The 24,936-nt window shown below is 36.0% G+C and overlaps 1 protein-coding gene across 5 annotated transcripts in view; it reads right to left on the bottom strand.

Annotated features, from left to right (window-relative positions):
• SPIRE1 (spire type actin nucleation factor 1) overlaps positions 1–24,936 on the bottom strand; it is a 300,883-nt gene that overhangs the window by 65,408 nt on the left and 210,539 nt on the right. For all 5 annotated transcript variants that reach the window (XM_037067604.1, XM_037067603.1, XM_037067602.1 and 2 more), the window contains exons 6-7: positions 19,587–19,751; positions 1,649–1,735 (exon numbers count right to left, since the gene is read on the bottom strand). In XM_037067604.1, coding sequence (XP_036923499.1) covers positions 1,649–1,735; positions 19,587–19,751 — 252 coding nt within the window. The remainder of the gene's footprint in view (positions 1–1,648; positions 1,736–19,586; positions 19,752–24,936) is intronic.

Raw genomic sequence — 24,936 nt, forward strand, 5'->3', positions numbered from 1 at the left:
TACAGGTCTTTTACCTCCTTGGTTAAATTTGTTCCTAGATACCTCATTTTTTTTGGTTGTTGCAATAGTAAATGGGATTGTTTTCTTAATTTCCCTTTCTGATAGCTCATTATTGGTATATAAATATGCCATCAATTTCTGAAAATTGATTTTGTATCCTGCTACTTTGCCAAATTCATTTATTAGGTCTAGTAGTTTTTTTGTGGAGCCTACAGGGTTTTCTATGTACAATATCACATTGCCTATGAATAACGACAGTTTTACTTCCTCTTTTCCAATCTGGTTGGCTTTTATTTCTTCTTGTCTGGTTGCTGTGACTAGAACTTCCAGTACTATGCTGCATAAGAGTAGTGGAAAGAGGACATCCCTGTCTTGTTCTGATCTTAGAGGAAATGCTTTTAGTTTCTGCCCATTGAGTATGATGTTGGCTGTAGATTCTTTGTATGTGGCCTTTATTATGCTGAGGTATCATCCTTCTATTCCCAATTTACTGAGAGTTTTTATCATAAATAGGTGCTAGATTTAATAAAATGCTTTTCCTGATGACAACACTGTTGATAAAAGACTATTTTTAGGTCATTATCAAGATTCGTAAAGCAATAAGGAAATTGCTGAATTTCACAATTATTCAGTCATATGTGCTCGACTAATTTTAAAGAGACAATTTTATGAAGTTAAAATTATGCCCCCTATATGCAAGCATGACAGACAGTCAATTGAAATGCAAGCTATACTTTATCTAACATTATTGTGGTTTCTGAAACTAGTATTTTTAAGTCATCAAAACCTTCTCAGATTATTATTATCTCCGTTCTATAGTTGAATAAAGAAAGGTTCCAGCAGGCTGATTTACTTTCTCAGAGACGTGTGGCTGCTAAATTTTCTAGCTGGTATGTAAATCCAGGTTCCCTTGACTCCATGCTCTCTGTTCTCTACCATGACTGGCATTCTTAGAATTATTTCCTAGATGGCCTCTGTCCCTTCTTTTAAAAAGATTTATAAAAGGGATTGTTAATTATGCTTCAGATATATGCAAACTAGGACAGAGACACCATTTCCTTCCAGATTAATGAATGTACACAGGTTTATGAGGCATTGGTAAGCACTGGCTATTGAGTGAAGAGGAAAAGAATTGAGGAACAAAGGAACCACAAACCAATGTTCATCTATATTAAAATATTCTGATTCCATGGTCATTAGAAACAACTCTGTTAACAGAAGATAATTAATATAAAAATAGGTGACAGGAGGGTGCATTTATTGAAAAACAGTTTTGAAATGACAATTTAATCAAGGAGGTTATAAAGTAAATCAAAGCACTATAAAGTAAACTGGAAGAGCAGGCAATCCATACCAGGAACAATTTGGTATTGTATTTAGCCATTATTCTAGGAAGTATTTGTCCAGATTTTCTACCATAACCCAGGTTATTCTAAATTAAAGTATCCTAAGATAGCCTCATACTAAACAAATGTTAAGTATCTTCCTGTGACTTAAATGTAATGTATAGTTGGGAGTCATCATTCTGTGAATAAACTCTTAGTGTAAAAATGAACCACTTTAAGAGCTAAGTTCTAGAGATAACACTCCACAGGAGAATAATTTATTCTGTGAACTCCAATCAAGAGGAATGTATCAAATTACATACTGGATTTAAAGGAGGTCTTGATCTGATGAAGTCCAGAATGATTTCATGAGCACTTTTTTTTAACCGAGGAGGAATATCACCATTCACCTGAAAAAAAGACAAAAAGTAAAAGATTCATCTGATCTTAAAGGTCATTTTCAAACTTTGTACAGCAAGAACCTTTAAAACATGCAATACCTGACTAGTTAGTCTGGGACACTGACCTCTTTTCTCTTAGACTGTCAGTATAAGTCATATAATACAGTTGTACCTTATTGGTCTCATTGTATAATAAGGTTGAGTCTAATTGGTTAATTTGTGGTATCAGACATCCTTATATACAAATATAAGTACCTGATTTTTCTTCATCCACACTAGAGGACACGCTTATTGGTTTTAGAGAGAGGAAGGGAGGGAGAGCAAGAGGAACAGAAATATCAGTGTGAGAGAGAAACATCGACTGGTTGTCTCTCACATGTGCTCCAACCAAAGACTGAACCTGCAACCAGGTATATATTCTGGCTGGGAATTGAACTTGCAACCTTTTGATTTATGAAAGGATGCTGCAACCAACTGAGCCACACTAGCCAGAGCCAGGTATCTGAGTTTTTAAAATGTCACTCTGGACCAAAAGGAGGTAATTACTATAATTATTATTTTGTTTTGTAAATCAATTAAAATTATACCTATTTTTGTCAGATTGGCAAAAATAGTTTTTTGGTGTGCTATAGAATTTTAGTAATTAGTTTATGTGTGCCATGAGATGAAAAAGGTTGAAAATTGCTGGATTATACGATTATCATTAAAGTTTCTGGGTATAGCTGTTATTCAATGTGTCACAAAATTACTTAAGTACTCTGTACCATAGATATGGAATCTGTTTATAAGAATGCATTTCAAATAATTAAAATGAAGAGTAAATGGCTGTGTGATTTAGGGCAAAAATAACTATTATGTAGAATTGAAGAAAATGTAGGTTTGCTTTAGTTCTATCATTTTGGAAAATTATATATAAGATACATCCCTTCCAAAAAGTGTGTAAAATTATAAGTGTGAATGGAATAAATAATACTATGCTTATTAGTCATTTTATCATTTAAAATATCTTTCACCTCTTATCTTCATCCTTGCACAAAACCTAGGTAATAGGAAGGACTGGTGATCCAATTCACATTCTGTACCTCAAACTCAGGCTCAGAGCAAAAAGGATATCCACTACACTCACAGAGTAGCACGTAGAAGAGTTTTTGTAGAGCTCAGGTCTGTCTCTGATTCCTGCTCTTATGTCTTCTCTTTTTAAAGTAATGTATTGCCAAAAAAAGTTTTGAAAAGAAACTTAAGAAAACCCCAGAATCCCACAAAAATATAACAACCTTACACCCTCATTCTGACCACTCAAAAGGCACAGTTGTGGCAATTCTGTCATATTTATTTTCCAGTCTCATATAAAAACCTCCATAACCCCTTTCACCTCTACTACTTTTGGTGACCTACTCTTTGATTACCTCATCATATTCTAATAATTTTATAGATTTATTGGAGAAAAAAAGGAAAAGTTGGTTATTCCTCTAGCACCAGTGGTTCATTTTTATTTTGATAGGTTAGACATTCTTTATGCTTCACAATTTTTATTGAAAATACCATGTAAAATTTTAGAATTGTTGTAAAACTTGATAAAATCTTTTTCAAGTATTTTCTTATCTGAATGTTAAGATTTCTTGTGTACTTACCAATCTTAAATACGATTTTAATTGCTCACAGTCAGTGATCAGTTAGTCATTAATTATGAGTTTTGATTTTTTGGTCAATGTCACTCACTATTTCGTGTCAACTAAGAGATAAAATTAGTAAGAAGCAAAAAACCTGAGCTGCTGCTCCCAGGCCCAGTTCCCTCCCCAAATGAGGTCATCCAATTTGATTTCAGGGTGTTTGACAAGTCTGAACATCTACTCCCCTCTTTTTCCCTGTATTCCTCCTTCCAGCCTCGAATGACACCAGGATGGCCCTCTGGTAATATTTAGGTGTAAAGGCTGCTTGAGCCTAGTCAACCTGTGACTACTAGACCTTGGTTTAAGGAGGGCATGCAACCAGCAGCAGAGCTGGAGGCCTATATGGCACCACCCCTATCTGTGGGATTTCATGTTACCTAAGATATTTTTAAAAAATATTTATTGTATGAAACAATTTAATCAGACTTTCCGATTACTTTCTATTCTACTCCTGAACAGAACGGTACATATCTTTCTAGCTATTTTTCATATGCTTTTACTTTAATGTTCTTTCTATCAAAATAGCTTGAGAGGATGGACTAAAAATAGGGCCATGATTCCAAGTTCCGTTCCCCAACAAGAGCATTAAATTCAGTTTCCTCACTAGTCAGAAACTGTATCCTGGATCCTGATTACAAAATGTACATCAGTGCTCATGAGGGAGATAGCATGACAGTATGGATGTGAGTCAGTGAAAGTCTTTACTAGTAGGAAGAAAAATAGCTTTGTGCAAATACCTTTCTACTGACAGATTAGTGAAGTTACACACTTCCATATTAATACAAACACAACCTGAAACAAGCTCTCTGAGCTGCACTGATAAATAATTTCTATAAGAACACAAACAGTAGACCCAGAAGTAAATCAGATCAGTTGTAGAACTTGATCTTTTGAGACACATGTCTTAAACAAGTGACTTCTAAATAAGAGATGTTAAGTTTCTACACCTTTGTTCTTAAAGGTGAGTAAAGTTATTTGTCATAATTAATACATTTTACTTAGACATTTGGAAAAATCAACTGAAATATTTTACATATCTACAACTCAATATTCTGAATAATATCCCATTCAATTTCCACTATCAGGACTACAAATATACAGAAAAAGGTGGATGGCTATAGCATAGTTCTATAGTTTAACCTGAGGATTAAATTAAAGACATCTCAATAAACTACTTCATGTACAATGTACCATGTGTTAAAATCCTTTGCATTTACACTTTACAAAAATATTTGTTTTTAAAATACTTAGAAAGCTGTGTTATATTGATAATAGTAATTTTTAAAATACTGTTTTTGAATGATTTGAATGATTAAATGTGCGTGTATACATATATATATGTATACACACATATATATATGCGCACACACACACACACACACACACACACTAAACTAATCAAAATCTTGGCCTGTTAGTCTAAAACTTGAAAACATTCTCACATATCACCAATTAACACTACACCCTCCACGTGCCCAGTCCCTTGCACAGGTGCTCAGTATATACATGTACTCAAGTGAACCACAAAGAATTAGCCAAAGACAAAAAACAAAACAAAACAAAACAAAACAACCAGAAAATAACAATGGCTACCATGAAGCAGAAACACCTATCTATTTTGCCTTACATCCTACCCACAACCTACAAGTTGAAAAAAATTTATTTATCTGTGAATATATCAGGTTGAAGTGACAAGCAGATGCATCACTGATAATCATAAAGAACACATTTAGAAAACCACTTATTATTTTGAAACTCTGGGAGCCCTCAATGGACAAAAGGTTTAAATACCTTGATTCTTGAAAATGCAACACACTTTTTTATATTTTTATCTTAAGCAGACCCACTAATGATGATATAAGTCCACAACCAAAAATGTATAAAGCCAATGCATATTTAGTGATCAATACTGGACACCTAAAAAATATTATTCCCTAGCTTTTTAGGTAAAACTGACAAACAAAAATTGTATATATTTAAGGTACATTCTCAAGAAATTTCAAGTATATTATACAGTGTTATTAACTATAGTCACCATGCTGTGCATTAAATCCCCAGAACTTATTCATCTTATAACTGAAAGTTTGTACTCTTTGACCAATATCTCCCCATTTCCCTACCTCACAGTGATATCACAGAATATTTGTCTTTCTGAGTCTGGCTTATTTCACCTTGTATAATGTCCACCTGGTTCATCCATGGTATCACACATTAAAAAAATTCACATGTAATTAAACTAGCATAGTTCAAATCCATGTTGTCCAAGGGTCAAATGTACATACAGAAGTGGAATTGCTGGATCATATAGTTCTATTTTTTAATTGGGTTTTTTTTGAGAAGACTCATACTGTTTTCCATAGTAGCTACACCAATAAACATTCCACCAACACTGTACAAGGGTTCCTTTTTCTCCATACCTTAGCAACACTTGTTTTTTCCTGTCTTTTTGTAAACATCCTAACTAGTGTGAGATGTTATTTCACTTGGTTTTGATTTTCAGTTCCCTGATGACTAGTGATGTTGAGTGCCTTTTACCTATACTTACTGGCCATCTGTATGTCTTCAAGTCCTTTGCCGATTTTTAAATTGTTTTTGTTTGTTTGCTATTGAGCTGTATGTTTGTTATATGGATTTTGGATACTAACCTCTTATCAGTTATATGGTTTGCCTAATCAAATTTCAAAAATGTTTTTTCAATTAAAAGAAAACACAGGACTGGAAGATGGTGGTGAGGCTGGTAGGAGGTAAACCCACTTGCTTGTGCACCCAACAGGGATACCTAGCCGATCTTCTGAAGAAGAGAGTAAACAGCTTATATGAAGTTTGGAAGACAAAGACTGCAGAGGATGTTGAAAAACAGATGCCGTGACACCATTAAAGTCCTAGAGGAGAACATTGGCAGGAAAATCTCAGATATTTCATGCAGCAATATTTTTACTGGGACGTCCCCTAGAGCAAGGGACATAAAGGAAAGAATAAACAAATGGGATTTCACCAAAATTAAAAGCTTCTGCATGGCTAAAGAAAACAGTATTAAGATAAAAAGAGAAGCAACTGTTTGGGAAAACATATTTGCCAATGATACCTCAAAGTTTAACCTCCAAAATATACAAAGAACTTACATGACTCCACTCTAAGAAGACAAGAAACCCAATTAAAAAATGGGCAAAGGACTTGAACAGACACTTCTCCAAGGAGGACATACAGAGGATCCAGAGACACATGAAAAGATGCTCAATATTGCTAGCTATAAGAGAGATGCAAATTAAAACCACAATGAGATACCACTTTACACTGGTCACAATAGCCATCATAAACAAAGCAACAAACAACAAATGTTGGAGAGGTTGTGGGGAAAAGGGGACCCTAGTTCACTGTTGGTGGGATTGCAGATTGGTACAACCACTATGGAAAACAGTATCGAATTTCCTTTTTTGTTTTTTAAATATTTTATTTATTTATCTTTAGTGGGGAAGGAGAGAGGGAGAGAAATATCAATGTATGGTTGCCTTTTGTGTGTCCCCTGCTGGGAAATGGCCTGCAGGGAACTGGCCTGCAACCCAGGCATGTGCCCTGACTGGGAATCGAACAGCGATCCTCTGGTTCGCAGGCTTGTGCTCAATCCACTGAGCTACACCAGCCAGGGCTCGAATTTTCTAAGAAAACTAAAAATGAACATGTCTTTTGACCCAGCAATTCCACTGCTGGGATTATATCCTAAGAACCCTGAAACACCAATCTAAAAGAACCTATGCACCCCATGTTCACAGCAGCACAATTTACCATAGCCAAGTGCTGGAAGCAACCTAGGTGCCTGTCAGTAAATGAATGGATCAAAAAACTATGGTACATTTACACAATGGAATTCTATGCAGTAGAAAGAAAGAAGGAGCTCCTACCCTTTGCAACAGCATGGATGGAACTGGAAAGCATTATGCTGAGTGAAATAAGCCAGGCGGTGAAAGACCAATACCATATGATCTCACCTTTATTAGGAACCTAAACAACAGAACAAACAAGCAAGCAAAATATGACCAAAGACACTGAAATATACAACAGGATGACAGGGACCAGAGGGGAGAGGGGAGAGAATCACAGGGTAAAAGGGGAAGGATTCACAGGAACAAGTACAAAGGACACATGGACAATAACTAAGGTGGTGTGTGGAAATGGGAGGGAGGTGGGGAGCACTGGGGGAGTGGTGGGCAGGGTTGGGAATATAAGACAGAAAACTGTACTTGAGCAATAATTAAATACATCTAAATAAAAAAAAAAAAAGAAATACAGATGGTAAGGAGATTGTGTAGGGACAGTAAGGTCCCTGGGACCCATGCAGGGATCACAGTTGCTGTGGTCCGTGGCCTGGAGCCTGGTGCTTGGGACTCAGTTGCCCCAGGAGCTTTGGAGGAGAGCTGGGTCAGCAGCTATAACTTTGTAGCTCCCTCCCCTCCCAAGGCAGAGAAGCCAGTCAATGAGAAGGTTAAATAAAAAGAGTTAAAAATACACTGTGTCAAAGGAAATCACATGTAACATGTTCAAATTTATATACAATACAACTAAAATTTATTTCCTTAGACTTGAGGGATCTCTCAAATAGGACTAAATGTAATTTCTTAATTACATTTAAGTCCTACTTTCACTATTCAACTTTTGTTCCAAATCCTTGTCACTTTAGTATCCACAATAACAATATAAAGGCATGTACTTTAACACATAGTAAATCCAAATAAAAAATTGTTTTTGTTGTTACCTTACTCAATCAATTGCCCTATAGTCTTCCCTTTACCAAAGTTTTAGAAATGCAAAAGATACTTAAAATTCAATTATGTTTGTGTATTAATATTTGTTTAAAGCAGAAATTCAACATAAGATTTGCTATTTTCTGATTAACTGAGTTGCATAACATACAGTTTCATAAAACATGTGGCCCGCCACATACTCCCTGAGCCTGAAAAACAAACTTTTAAGAAAATGTAAAATAGTTTTCTTCAGAAGTATGTGAAGCTATAATTTTAGTATCAGACCTTAAGATATATATCTAATTTTTATATTTGACAGTATTTTTCAAAAGCCTTAAAGACATGCATGTTAACTGGCACAGGAATTACATGGATAGAATTTATCCTAAGAAAAATCAATTCGTCATTTTACATACTACTAAAAAAATGGTAAAACTCAACAATAGTAGATTAATTAAATAAATTATGGTTTGTCCTCTCAATAGACTATTTGGAACCACTAAAAATACTGTACAATGGAATATAATAACAAAGCTGTAAAAATGGGCAAGCTTTTCATATGCTGAAAACATAATGATTACCAAGATACATAAAGTAATGAAAAAACATATAAAACAGTGTATATAATAGATTTACTGTGCACATATTTACATATTTAGGGAGATATATACACATATATACAAAAACACATATATAGACTCTGGGCTGCAGGAAGATGGTGGAGGAGTGAATGAAAGTCACACTGACCTCCTCCCAGGGCCAATCTGCAATTACAACTCAACTGTTGTGAAACCACCTATAACAGACAACTGGGCAATAGCCAGAGAGAAGCCATGTAACTTTGGACAGACAGAAGAATCAGTTTCGCACAACCTATCTGATAAGAAGTGTGGTACAGACTAGAGAAGGCTGGCTGGGCACCCATAGGCGGCAGTGCCAAAGTGATCATTAAGCACCTGGTTGGATCTCCTTGTGAAGAATGGGGTCAAAGCCTAATATAGGATTCCTAGCCTAGAGCACCACAGCCCCAAAAGTACACAGGTAACAACCAGCAGCGAAAAATGGCAGGGATGCAGAGACAGATGGTGGAGACCCAAGAGCCGTTTAAAGGGGCAACACACAAATTTTCATTTGCAGCCACTTACCTTGGTCTCTGGCAAAGGCAGGGGAAGAGTGGGCTGGTGATGCCTGAGGAGAGACTGAGGATGGAAGCTTTGGGGAGAGAACTGACGGAGTGGATACTGGGATCCCAGTGCTAAGTCACCCCCAATACAGCAGCAGCCATACTGCTCAGGCAGACTGCTCCCCTCTAAGCAGCGGTAGCTTGAGGGGAAACAATAACCCTGCCCCCAGGAGGGCCTCTGACCTGGCCCTGTGGTGCTTACGCCTGACTGTTGAGTAGAGTGACTAGATTAACAACTGAAAGAGATAGCTACAAATAGTACATCCCTGGCAGGCAAAAAGGGGGCAGAGTGACTAGAGGTGCTTGAGGAGAGACTGGGGATGCAGGCTTGGGGGAGAGAACTGAGAAAGTGACCGCCAGGATCCGGTGCTGAGCCAACCCCCATACAGAAGCAGCCATCCTGCTCAGGCAGACCACTCCCCTCCAAGCAGCAGCAGCCTGGGGGGAAACAGTAGCCTCCACCCCAGGAGGGATTTGGCCTTGTCCTACAGCAATTAAACCTGACTGCTGAGTGTAGAGTGACTAGATAAACAACTGAAGGAAACAGCCATGGGCAGTAGATCCCTGGAAGTCTGAAACAGGCTGCCTAAGGTCAGATGGGGTCAACATCTAACATCACCAGAAGCAGATCCAGAAAGAAAAAAAAAAAAAACAGTGGTAAATACAAGAAGCTACCAAGACGAAATCTACTGTGGTCTCCTCCATGATTTGTGATATCTTCTTTCTTGCATAGCCTTTTAACATTCATTTCTTGTCTAGCAAGTTTGTACATAGTAAGTTAGTTGATTTTATACTATAGTGTATTTCAATTCACATATTTTACCCCTCCCTTCTCTTACCCCATTTTACCTTCCTCTTTCCTTGTCCTATTTTGATTTCAAATTTTGTTATCCCTCTTGCTACAACTTGTTTCCATTCTGCACTCTTGCTATTTCTCCCCAACCCAGACACACAAAACCAATTTTCTTGTCATTGGTTATCTCACATCTTTTTTTCCCTGCTCTTAAAATACCTGTGTTCTCACTCCACCTTTAGCGAGCCTGCTAGTTGGCTGTGGGTAGTGTAGTTGTTGTTGTGTTTTTTCAATTTTATCTATAGAGCTTCACAAATTCTGTATATCAAATATCAGATTTTACAGGCCCCTTTCCTACTTTTTATGACCTCAAATTTTTAATTTTGCCATCTTAGCCTGTTTTTTGTCTTTCTTCTACTTCTCTTTCATCCTGCCCTTTCATTTTTCTTTATTCTCCTCTTTCCTTATTTTTCCTTACATCCTAAATTTTAATTTTTCCCTGTCTCAGCCTAGTTTTTGGTCCTCACTCTTAGTACTCCCTCTACCTCTATCATTTCAAAATCACCTTCCATTTCTCTAGACATCTCTTAAGCTTTTCTTTTTTTCTTCCCCCTCCCTTGTTTCCATACCACCTATATTAATTTTAGTTAGTTTGTTGTTGATAAGACTAGTAGATCTTTGAAATTTGGCTTCCATATTTTTTATTAATTACTATTTTTCTTTCCTTTTTCGTTCTCTCTATTTTTTATCATTTTAATTTCTATATGCTTCCCTTCTCTTACTCCATTCCACCTTCCTCATTCCATTTCTTATTCATGATGTAAACGTTACTTTCTTTGAATTGCTCCAAATCCCAACTCAAAACTTATTAGTACTCCTCCCTCTACCTTCTCAAAACCATTTTTCTTTCAGTAGGGCAATTCTTTCAGTAGAGAGTGGATCTTATATCCACTCTCTTATAATAGTTTTAATCTCTTTATACTCTGACTAATACTGGTTGATTTGATAGTGATAGTGAGATTGCAGAGGGGGAGTAATTTTTCCAGGTGCGGGGTTATTGCTGGGGCTTTGTGGTTTTGTTCTGGCAGCACCTGCACAACAGCATGCAGAAAGTGGTGGGTGGAGTGACCCTCAGCCAACCAGTTAAAGGGAGGGATTCACCAAAGAAAGACCCAACAACAATCAAAACTCAATTACATCCAGAGACCCAACATAAAGGGAATAAAGGGCATCCCATAAGCATCTACTTCAGGTGATCAAGAAGACTGCACCACAAAATCTCATAAGCCTCCTACCATAGAAATTTACACCACAAACTCAGGATGTCAAAACAGAATAATTTAATAAGCAGAGGCAAAGAAGAAAAGTCTCATAAATAATGGAAAGATGAAGAAACAACCCCTAATTGAAAGAAAAGGAAGAATCCTCAGAAAGAGTGCTAAGTGAAATAGAGGCAATCAACTATCATATAGTGAGGTCAAAGCAATGGTTAAGAGGAATCTCAATGAACTCACTCAGAATTACCAAAATCGACAGGGAAACTAGAAGGAACTTACTGCAAACCATATCAGCATGAAAAAGGACATAGAAACTATGAACAAGAGCCAAGAGGAAATGAAGAATACAATTTCTGAATGGAAGAACACAGTAGAAGGAATCAAAAGCATGCTAGATGAAGTAGAGGATCAGATCAGCAATATGTAGAACAAGGTAGAAAAAACATCCAGAAAAAGCAAGAAAAGGAAAAAAGACTTAAAGAGAATGAAGAGGTCTTAAGGGAACAGCTGAACAACATGATAAGTAATATCCATATAATAGGAATATGAGGAGAAAAAAAGGACCAAGAAGTAGAAAACTTGTTTGAAAAAGTAATGATAGAAGACTTCCCTAATTAGATGATAGAAAAAGCCACAGAAGTCCAGGAAGCATAGAGGGTCCCAATTAAGAGGAACCCAAAGAGGCCTACTCCAAGACACATCATAATTAAAATGGCAAAATTCAAAGACAAATAGAGAATATTAAAAGCAGCAAGGAGTAAAAGAAACAAGAAGTGATATACAAGTGAACTCCAATAAGGCTAGCAGCTAACTTCTCAACAGAAACATTACAAGCCAGAAGGGAATGGCAAGAAATAGTCTAAGAAATGAAAAGCAAAGGCCTGCAACCAAGACTACTCTACCCAGCAAAGCACTCAATTAAAATGGAAGGCAAAATAAGTATCTTGCCAGACAAAAGAAGGCTGAAAGAATACCCCTCCACCAAACCAGCACTGCAAGAGATGCTAAAGGGACTGCTATAAAAAGAGGAAGAAAAACTGTGAGAGAGAAAGGAACAAAAGTACAAATGGACTAAATAAAAACTAATAAGTACCTATCAATAATAAACTAAAATGTTAATGGATTAAATACTCCAATCAAAAGATATGGGGGAACTAAATGGATAAGAAAACATGACCCTCACATATCTGCCTACAAGATACTCACCTAAGAACAAAAGGCCTAAACAGACTGAAAGTGAATGGTTGGGAAAAAATATCCAAGAAAACAGACAGGAAAAAAAGCTGAGGTAGCAATATTTATGTCCAACAAAAGAGACTTCAAAACAAAAGCCATAAAAAGAGACCCAGAAGGACACTTCATAATACCCAATGAAAGAATCCATCAAGAAGACAAAAATATTGTAAATGTATATGCACCCAATATAGGAGCACCCAAATATACAAGGAAAATCTTGGAGGACTTCAAGACAGATATACACAGGAACCCACTTACAGTAGGAGATTTTTAACACCCCACTGTCAATAATGGGTAGATCTTCCACATAAAATATCCACAAGGACACTGTGGAACTGAACTATGTATTAGATCAAAGGGACTTGACTGATTTTATATATATACATATATATATGTGTGTATATATGTGTGTGTGTATATATATATATATTCCTTCATCCCAAAGAAGCAAAATATACATTCTTTTCAAATGCACATGGAATATTTTCAAAGACAGACCACATGACAGGACACCAAATAAGTCTCAACAAATTCAAGAAAATTGAAATCATATCAATCATTTTCTTGGAACACGAGAACTTGAAACTAGACACCAATCTCAAGAAAGAAATTAAAAAATACTCATACTCATGGAGAGTGAATAGCATGCTATAAAAAAATGAATGGGTTAATACTGAGATCAAGAAAAAAATCAAAGGTTTCTGAAAACGAATGAAAATGAACACCCAACAGCCCAACTTATAGGACACAGTGATGGCAGTTCTGAGAGGGAAGTTCATAGCAATACAGGCCTACCTAAAAAAGATAGAAACATTTCAAATAAACAACCTAACCTCAGCTCACATGTACAAGAACTGGAGGAACAAGAAACAAAGCCCACAGTGAGTATAAGGAAGGAAATAATCAAAATCAGCAAAGAATTAAAAGACATAAAGATTAAAAGAACAATTCAGAGGATCAATCAATCCAGTAGCTGGTTCTTTGAAAAGATAGACACAATTGACAAGCCTTTAACCAGATTCATCAAGAAAAATGGGAGAAGAACCAAATAAATAAAATTGTAAATGAAAGAGATTACAACTGATATACAGAAATACAAAGTGCTGTATGATATCACTATGAACAATTATATGCCAGGATATTTGAAAACCTGGGTGAAATGGAAAAATTTATAGAAAAATATGATCTTCCAAAATTGAATCAAGAAGAATCAGAAAGCCAAACAAGACTGATAACAGCTGGTGAATTTGAAGCAGTAATCAAACAGGTCTCGTCACACAAAAGCCCTGAACTGTACAGTTTCACAGGAGAATTTTAGAAAACTTTTAAGGAAGAGCTAACCCCTAACCTTCTCAGACTATTCCAAAAAAATCCAGGAAGAGGGAAGCCTCCCAAACTCTTTTTATGAGGCCAGCATTATCCTAATTCCAAACCCAGATAAAGACACAACAGAGAAAGAAAACTACAGGTAAATACCTCTGATGAACATTGACGTTAAAATCCTCAAAAATATTTTGGCAAACTGCATTGAACAATACATTAAAAACATCATATATCATAGTCAAGTAGGATTCGTTCCAGGGATGAAAGGACGGTACAGCATTTACAAATCAATAAATGCAATATATCACATAAACAAAAGGAGAGACAACAATCACATGATCATATCAATAGATTCAGAAAAAGCATTTGATAAGGTACAGCACCCATTTATGATAAAAACACTCAGCAAAGTGGGAGTAGAGGGAGCATCCATCCACATAATAAAGGCCATACATGAAAAACCTATAGCCTTCATCGTACTCACTGGGCAAAAACTAAAAGCATTCCCCTTAAGATCACAAACAAGACAAGAGTACCTGCTTTCACAAATTCTATTCAATATAGTATTTGAAATCCTAGCCATAGTGATCAGACAAGAAGAATAAATAAAAGGCATCCAAATTGGAAAGAAGGAAGTAAAACTGTCATTGTTTGCAGATGGCATGATAGTGTACATAGACTAATTTGTACAATTACCATGTTAGTTATTGCTGATGGGTTGAAGTATATAAACTTACTGATGGCCTCATCACTCTAAATGCATACCCTTACTGTTCCAACCATTTCACCTTCTGCCAATAACATCACAGAATGCTCCTTGTTACTGACCGTAAATTGGAAATCTACCTTTGTGAGGTGCCAATGGCCCTAAGATACTTTTCTTGGTGTTTTTATGGAATTTAATTTGTCTGCTAAGCTATAAGCTCTGCTCTGTTTCCATAGCAGTAACCAATGCTCTGCTGTGATGAGGGCAGATGGCTTTGAAAGGAGTGGAGTCAGCAGTCATACATCACATTCCATGGAGCATGTGCAGAACACTTCCAGACACTGAGCAGACAGATGCACCATACTCAATTTCTAGAGGTTCTATGCAAAAAGTCCAGCCCTCTCCTCAAGAAAAACATGGCTGCCTTTTGCTCATCATCTGGTATATCCTAATATCAAATAAACAGAATCTATATACCTGGTATATAGATTCTGTATATATGGGTAATTGTACCCAGATGCAGTACACCTGCTTTTGCATATATTTTCCACAAAATGTATTTGTATTTTTTTCTGTTTACATGCTCAGTGTAGGAAAAAATTTTAAAGCATAAATAAAAGCAAAAGTTTCCAAAAGTCTTCCACATGGACCATTCAACATCTTGATGAAATTCTCCTTCCACACTCCTCCTTATTTATAGATAAACAGATCACTGGAATCATATTGTAGGTACTGTTTTGTAGCCCCTTTCATTCTATAATTTCCTGTGAAGAATGAATACAGATGGTCTCTCTCTCTCTTAAATGGTTGTACAATGTTTCCTTGCATACATTAACTGTGACTTATTTACACAAGTCTCTATTAAGAGACATTTAGATTGCTTCTAGTTTTAATTCTTTAATCAGTATTGTGATGAATATCCACATATAGATATCTCATTGGTTTAAAGTTCTGTTAGTGAGATTCTGGTATATACCAATATCAAATAAAGATATTTTTCAGTGTCCATCATTTTTACTTGTATGAATGCATGACCTTTTGAATTATTTAATATTTGGTCAAATCTTATTCATTCTTCAAATTCCAACTGCAAAATAATTTTTCATTGGAGCATCCCTTAACATATTCAAAGAAAGTTGGCTTCCCTTACATTATTTTACACCCATCCTTTCATCTATCATTTTTGGTCTCCCTAACTAGACTGTGAGAATAGGACCACACATCATCTTTATATCACCAATACTTGGAACAAAACCTCATTTAAGAAATCTTTGTACATAAAATTAAAATAAATCTTTGTAAACTGAATGGAGATACAGCCACTCCAGAAAACTGTTTCGCAGTTTTACTACATACGTACACCACTGACATTTATCCCAGAAAAAGCAAAACTTAGGTCTATTTAAAAAAAGACCTTATACAAATGTTCTAACAGTTTTACTTGTAATAGCCTCAAACTAGAAACAGCCTATATGCCCTTTAGTAAGTGAATGGTTAAACAAACTAGGGTATATCCATTAAGAATATTACTTAGCAACAAAGAAGAATGAATGATTGATACAACTGTGATGGATCTCAAGGAACGAGCACTAAGTAAAAAACACCAATCTCAAAAAAGTATATTCTGTATAATTCCATTTCTATAAATTTATTTACATATCAAAATTAAGTAGCTGGATAACATCAGTGGTTAGGGAAAGGAGAGAAGAGGAAAGGATGCAGTTAGAAAGGACTGCACACAGGAGACTTGTGGCTATGGAACAGTTACATTATCTTGTGATGGTAGTTACATGAACCTAACATGATAAAAATTTCATAGAACTACACACACACATACACACAAGGACAATTTCCAAGAAACAGGACAATAGTGTAAAGCCTGGGCCTCAGAAGGATTAATATAGTAGCACTATAAAGTACTGAAATGTTTGGAAGGAGACTGAAATACAGGCAGGAAGGGGATACAAAAGGTACCTGACAAGTAACTGGATAAAATAGGCAAGGAAAAAGGATGGAAAAGAAAACTGTGTATATTTATAGAAAAAGAGATGACTACTGTTAGCCCCTAAGTGTTGTGATTACTGAAGATTTCTCCTTTATACTTTTATGTACCAAACTTTTACATCAAAGTTTTAAAAATTGTGACAACTACTTTTATAGTCAGGAAATGTATTCTTTCCTTAAAAACATTAAGTACAGCCCTGGCTGGTGTGGCTCAGTGGATTGAGTGCTAGCCTGAAAGCCAAAGGGTTGCCAGTTTGATTCCCAGTCAAGGCACCCACCCTGAAACTTAGGTATGCAGGCCAGAAACTTAAGTATGTGCTTGACTGGGAACAGAACCTGCAACCTTTCTGATGTACAAGGCAATACTCCAACCAACTGAGCCACCCACCAAGAGCAATGATTACTTTAAATGTAAATGAATTATGTGCTTCAATCAAAAGACATATAATGGCTCAATGGATAAAAAATAAGACTCTTACATATGCTGTCTATAAGAGACTCACTTGAATATAAGACATACTCAGATTGAAAGTAAAGAGATGGAAAAAGGTATTTCATGACAATGAAAACAAACTAAAAGCTGGGGTAGCAATACTTACTGCAGACAAAATAGACCTAAGAAACAAAATAAATGAACAAGAGAACAGAAACAGGCTCATAGATAAGGAGAATAGTTTGATGCCTACAAGATGGGATGGGGGCCTAGGGGGACAGGTGAAAAAGTGAAGAGATTAAGAAACACAAACTGGTAGTTACAGAACAGTCACCGGCATGCAGAGTACCACATAGAGAATATAGTCAATAATATGGAAATAACCATGTATGGTGTCAAACGGGTGCTAGGTTTATCAGGTGATCAATTAATAAGTTATATAATATCTAATCACTGGCTGTACACCTGAAACTAATACAACACTGTATTGTCAATTTTAGTTAAAAAATAAAAAATATTTAAAGTTAAAGAAAGATGTGTAAACATCTGGTATATCATTTTAAGTGTTTAAATGCACTTAACAATGAAAGAAATACAGATTTAAAAAATGAAAGAGCATTTTGTCTCACTCTAACTGGTCAAACCCAAAAGGTACCTACTTTGGGGAAGACGTGAAAAAAATGGGCTGAACTACTATGTTGTAAATAATAATTGTCACAGTATATCTTGAAGGCAATTTTGCAGTATGTGTGTAGCACACAACACAGGTTCTAGGGCCAGGCATAATGAGACTGAAAATTGGGTTCTGCCTTGTAACTAGCTGTCTGAACTTGGGAAGTTACTGAGCATCTCTAAACTTCAGTTTCCTTATCTGTAAAGTAAATAGATTTACTGAAAAGTAAATCAACATGATATTTAGCTTAAATATTATAGCATATTAAAATCAACTAACAAATAGCTCCTTAAATCTCTTTATTGTAAAACAAAATGATCTTTCATAAGAATCTTTCACATAAAATAACTCATTAAATTTTCTCAAAAATGTAGATATAATTTATTAATTCATTCATTCAGCAACTCTCTGGCAATGTATTAGGTACATGCTCTAGTCACAGGGGATATGAGTGAAAAAACTAACTTTTCTATACTTATAAGGGAGACAGACAGTAAATCTGATAATACTTGGCAATGTGAGCTTTCCAAATATATGGGAAATGACTTTTCTAATAGGGGGACATTTAAGCAGAAACCTGAAAAGTGACAAGGCAAAGAATGAAGAAGTGTGTGGAAAAGAGCTCCAGCAGTGAGAACAGCAAAGGTTTTGCTGCAGGAGCATGTGAAGCACTTTTACGACAGTGGCAGTGACCAGGGTGGCTAAAGAAGGGAAACCAACCAGGAAGGGTGGTGGAAGGTGAGGTGTGAGAGGTACACTGAACCAGGCTCTGTGGGGCTTGAAGGCCAAGATAAGGACATGGAGTTTATTCTGTTTGACGAGGAACAGTGAAAGGTTCTGAGCAGGGCAATAATATCACATTTTACTTTTAGGAGGTTTTACTCTAGCTGTTTTGGGGGAAAATCGGACTGAAAAGAGGCAAAAGTGAAAGCAGGAAAACACTTGGAGGCAGTTGTAATAGTCTGAATGAGAGATGATGGTATGGTGGTGGTTTGGAATACAGGGCATCTTCAGATGGCAGGGGGAGTAAGAAGTTGTCAGATTCAGGACCCATTTCAAACATAGAGCTAATCAGGATTCCACTTCTAAGAACTTAATTCAAGGATTTAATTGTAGCTACTCAACAAGATTTACATACAAGGTTACAAAAAATAGGATGCTGATAACTGAACACAAATTGATTAGTTTAATGAACTAATCAATCTGGATCAGCCATAAGCTAAAAAAGATAAAGTCATTTAGAAATTATGATTTTGACTATATAATGACAAGAGAAAATGTTCATAATATGTTAAGTGAAAATAACAGGTTATAAAACAAAGTCTCCAATATTAATCTATATTGTCCAAATAAAATTTATAGAAAAAAACTGAAGGTTATACACAAGCATGTTAGTAAAATTTCTCTCTGCCTTGTGGAATCACATGTTTGTAACATTCTCCTTTGAGTTTCTGCACTTTCCAAAACAACCATGTATTACTTTGATAAGAAAAAACAATTTTAAAGTATAATACTGAAAAGAACATTTTCTTTTTTCCTATTCCTTTTTTCTTTATTTTTTATAAGTTTCTAAAAATTGTTTTTCAAGTACAGTTTTCTGCCCTTCCCCCCACCCCTCCTCACCACCCCAGCCCTCTCCGCCTCACTCCCCCCATTTCTACCCCCCTTGTTGTTGTCCATATGTGCTTTATAATTGTTCCTGTAAACCCTTCACCCCTTTCCCCCTTTATTCCCTCCCCTCTCCTCTCCTTTCTGATCACATTTTCAACAAATAAGGTTACTAAGGAATAAGCACTTGAATCCATTAACACTTTGTTACTTACCATCACTTTTCGCAAAGTGTATCTTTTGGATCGAATGTCATCCATCAACATTTCATAAGGAGTGAGCTGATATTCAATGGGCAAAGGGTTGTACTGCCGTTCTTGGACCTTTTTAAGTTTTACTCCATTCCGCAAATCCCTCATCACCTGTACCCAGAATCGAGCCTGAAAGTACCAATGGTGAAGAGACATAAATGAATGAATTTAGTAGTTTCCTATAAGTACCTAGAGTCATACAGAAAAAAATTAAGAGCTTGGATTATAAAACACTGAGAAAAAACAAACAAAAACAATTAAAAAATTAAATTTTAGGATACTACCAAGTGGGTCTAAAGCCGGTAGGGAATCCACAACCTGTGACTGGTGAAACACCTGCGTATAAATCCTCAGTAATCCACTGTGGTAGGCATTAATGGCCTCGGTTCTTCAGACCCCCTTGTGTGTATACTGTTATGTAGCTTTCCTCACTAAAAAGGAAGACTGTATTTCTCACACTGTGACTTTGGGCTTGGCTATATGATTTGTGTGGACAGTGGAATAATAATGATATGACATGACCAAAGACTTCAAAATCAAATGCACAATAGGTTGTCATCATGTCTGGATTGGCATGATGCCCACTGACACACCCACCTAGAAGAGTGAGACATACATAGAGTGGAGTTAGTACAATTCCACTGCTCTGCAAACTCATGAGTTAAATATATGTTATTGCCTAATGCCGCAGTGATTTTGTAGTGTTTGGTTATAAAGCATTACAGTGACCACAGTAAATTGATATAACCACCTACTAGCTATTTGACATCCAGCAAGCTGCTTCAACTTTCAGAACTATGGCTTCCTCATCAATAAAAGAAAATGGTATGTCACAATTTGTTCAGAAGATCAGAGATGTTCTCTACACAGAAAATGTGTTCTGTACACAAAAAACTCAAAATTGACAATTTTTGTTATCTTTAAACAAATTATTTAACATCGATTTTATCTACAAATAGCAAGTACACCCCTCAAGAGAATAACATGATATATGAAGTACCATATTTTTTGTACCATAAGATGCACCGAGGTTTTAGAATAAAATAGGAAAACTTTTTGAAGCAAAAAATGTGGTAAAATATTTAAAAGTATAAATAACATAATTTATTTCACCAATGTAAATATAAACAGAACTCAATAGTAGCATTAACAACCATATTCCTCCCAAAATTGAGGGGGTGGTGTGTCTTATAGTCCAAAAAATACAGTACTTCTCACACATATTAAATATATATATTATTATATGTTAGGCCTTTTGTGTTCCTGCTTATAAGCTACAGTATCATAGTCTCTACTTCATTGAAAAGTAGAGCAACATGATATTTAATTAACATACAGTTTTTTAAAAATATTTATTTATTTATTTTTAGAGAGAGGGGAAGGGAAGGAGAAAGAGTGGGAGAGAAACATCAGTGGGTGGTTGCCTCCCATGTGTCCCAGATGGGGGACCTGGCCCACAACCCAGGCATGTGCCCTGACTGGGAATTGAACCAGCGACCCTTTGCTTCACAGGCCCACACTCAATCCACTGAGCTACACAATCCAGGGTGACATATAGTTTTTTAAAAAATTAGTAACTGATTCAAATGGCTACTTAAATATATTAAAAATCAAGAATTGTGTATATAAAATAACTGATTAATTTTCTCAAATACATCCTCAAAAATAATTTGTGATTAAAAAGGAAGTATACCATTTCTTATTCCAAAAAGGTTTTCAGTACTTAATATTAAGGTATATTCATACAGGAGTGTCCAAAACTTTTGGTGTTTCTGGATCACAATGGAAGAAGAGTTGTCATAGGTCACATATTTAATACACAAATATTAACATAAACAAAAAATCTCATGTTTTAAATAAACTTATGATTTTAAGTTGCACCACATTCATAGCCATCCTGGGCTGCGTGCAGCCTGCAGACAGCAGGTTGGACACCCCTGCTTAGAACATCTTCTAAAATGCTCCTTTTAAAAATAAATTCTTACATTCTGCCATTAAAGACATTCTAATATATCCCTAAAATACTTAGGTTTCTCTCTTGGGAATGCTGTTGTGCCAACTTTATACTTTTCTTACTTGTCCTTTAAAATCCAGCTGAAGTAAAATCTCATCTTTTAAAAATATTGTCTCTTCTCGTGACTTCTTCAAGCTTTAAGAAAACCTGACATACAAAATTTAGAATTCTTGAAATAGATAAATTAGGGGATGATCACTCACATAGCTTTTGCTATATATGAAAGGATTAAAACAGATTTGTTTTATGTAGCCAGATCTTTGTATATTATTGTTTGGCAAAATTTTAAATATGACTTTTAAAAACTAAACTCATGGTTGTTATTAAATAATGCACAACTATTACTGTATGTATTCCCAGAGAGTTTACCATTTACCCCTTATTCCACGAGGAATATTCTGATGTATCAATTCAGCCATTCAAGAAATTCTGATTCTTCTTCATGCTATTCCTCATTTCATTCTAATCTTTCTAGGCAATTCATTTTAATGGTCTTATGAGAAAGAAGTTGGTGATTGAGGCCAATATAACTCCCTTTAAAGTCAGTGCATCTCTTGTCAGTGGTCATGCTCCTTTTTAAGTAAGGCAATAAAATTTTTACTTCAAGTTTATACTAGATATTTGCTAACTTCTGAACACCTGAGTTATTTATCTCTCTTTAATGTTCAGAAAAACAAATTTTAAAATTTAATAGCGATGAAATACACCTACAGCAACACTACCAGAGTAGTCTCCTATACAAAAACTTGATAATCAATATTACTGTAAAATGACAAATAATATTAGCTTATAAGACAACATATTTGTCTTTAACCTTATTTATATATATATTTTATTGATTAGGCTATTACTCTTGTCCCAATTTTCCCCCTCTGTCCCCCTTCATCTGGTACCCCCACTTCCTCTGGCAATCCCCTCCCCCTTAGTTCATGTCCATGGGTCATACATTTAAGTGTTTTGGCAACTCCATTTCCTATACTGTTCTTAACATCCTCCTGTCTATTCTGTACCTACCTATTTGTACTTCTCAATCCCTGCACCTTCCCCCCATTGTCTCCTTTCCTCCCCCCAGATGATAACCCTCCAAAGGAGTCCATATCTATGATTCTGCTTCGGTTCTGTTTATTTGCTTAGCTTGTTCTTTAGATTCAATTGTTGACAGCTGCAAATTTATTGTCATTTTACATTCATAGTCTTTATTTTGTTCTTAAAAGAGTTCCTTTAACATCTCATATAATAAGAGCGTGGTAATGATGAATTCCTTTAACTTTACCTTGTCTATGAAGCATTTTATCTGCCCTTCAATTCTAAATGATAGCTTTGCTGAACAGAGTAATCTTGGATGTAGGTCATTGCTTTTCATAACTTTGAATAATTTTTGACAGTCCTTTTCTTTCTAGATTACAAAATTTCTTTTGAGAAATTAGCTGACAGTCTTATGGGAACTCCCCTGTAGGTAACTCTCTGCTTTTCTCTTGTTGCTTTTAAGATTCTCTTTACCTTTATCTTTTGGTGTTTTAATTATGATGTGTATTGGTGTTGTCCTGTTTGGGTCCATCTTGTTTGGAACACTCTTTGCTTCCTGGACTTGAATGTCTATTTTCTTCACCAAATTGGGTAAGTCTTCCTGTATTGTTTTTCAAATAATTTTTAAATTTCTTGCTCTTTCTCTTCTCCTTCCAGTACCACTATGATTCAAATGTTGGTATGTTTGAAATTATGCCAGAGGCTCCTTTCACCAATCTTGTTTTTTTAAATTTTTTTTCTCCTTGCTATTCTGATTGAATGTTTTTTTCTTCCTATGTTCCAAATTATTGATTTGATTCTTGATTTCATTTCCTCCACTGTTGGTTCCCTGTAAGTGTTTTTTTTATTTCACTTAGTATAATGTTCACTTCTCCCTGGGTCTTTTGTATGCTGTTGAAGTACCCAATGAATTCCTTGAGCATCCTAATAACCAGTGTTTTGAAGCCTGCATCTGATAGATAGCTTAACTCCATTTTGTTTACTTCTTTTTCTGGAATTTGGCTTTGTACTTTTATTTGGGGCATACTTCTTTGTCTCCTCATTTTGGTAGCCTCTCTGTGTTTGTTTCTATGTATTAGGTATAACTGCTTTAACTCCTTGTTTTAGTAGTGTAGCCTATTATAGAAAAGTGCACAGGTAAGTTGTATGAGGTAGAGCCCAGGGCAACCCATGTGAACCAGATTGATGGAGTCTCCAATATGGAGTCACTGCTTTGTGGCCCTGCATTGGAGAGGGCTCAGAAAGGGGAAAATGCTGCTGCCTGGCTTCTGGAGTTTTGTCTGGGAGGAAAGGGTCTTCTGGCACTTGCTCTGATGAGAGACACTTCAATCTCTTCCTGTATACCACTGATGACCCTACAGGTTCTGTCCCAGTGCTGAAGATAAGAGGGAGTGAGTCTGTAAAAGTCCTCAGTCCCTTGTGGGCCCTTTAAAGGTGACTGCTAAGACTAATGAAGTTTCTTCCACTGCCTCAACCCCCACTGATTTTTACAGCCAGAAGTTATGGGGACTTATGTTCCTGGTACAGGAAATCTGGGCTGAGTGGTCTGATGTATGGCTGGGATCCCTTGCCCCCAACATCCCTCCCAACTTTTATTCATTACATATGGGTATGGGACCACCCATTCCACATCTCCATGTCTCTGCCCCTCCTACCCTTCTGGATGAATGTGTTTTTTAAAGTATATCTTATTGATTATGCTATTACAGCTGTCCTGTATTTTTCTCTTCTTTATCTTCCTCTGCCCTGTACTCAACTCCCCTCCAGCATCCCCCCTCACCACCTCAGGTTCATGTCCATAAGTCATCATATAAGTTCTTTGACTTCTCCATTTCCCATTCTTAAGCTCTCCTGTTTATTTTATACCTACCAATTATGCTTCTTATTCCTTGTACCTTTCCCCCTATTCTTCTCCCTCCCTGCTGATAATCTTCCACATAATCTACATTTCTGTGATTCTGTTCCTGTTCCAGCTGTTTGCTGTTTGTTTTTGTTTTAGGTTCAGCTTATGATAGTTGTGAGTCTGCTGTCATTTTACTGTTCCTAGTTTTGATCTTCTTCTTTTTCTTAGCCAAGTCCCTTTAACATTTCATATAATAAGGGCTTGGTGATGGTGAACTCCTTTAACTTGACCTTTATCTGGAAAGCACCTGATTTGCCCTTCCATTCTAAATGATAGCTTTGCTGAATAGAGTAATCTGGGATGTAGGTCCTTGTCTTTCATGACTTTGAATATTTCTTTCCAATCACTTCTTGCTTGTAAAGTTTCTTTTG

Source organism: Sturnira hondurensis, unplaced genomic scaffold (assembly GCF_014824575.4).
Source record: "Sturnira hondurensis isolate 20B ecotype Veracruz unplaced genomic scaffold, ASM1482457v3 Scaffold0017338, whole genome shotgun sequence".
Taxonomy (NCBI): domain Eukaryota; kingdom Metazoa; phylum Chordata; class Mammalia; order Chiroptera; family Phyllostomidae; genus Sturnira; species Sturnira hondurensis.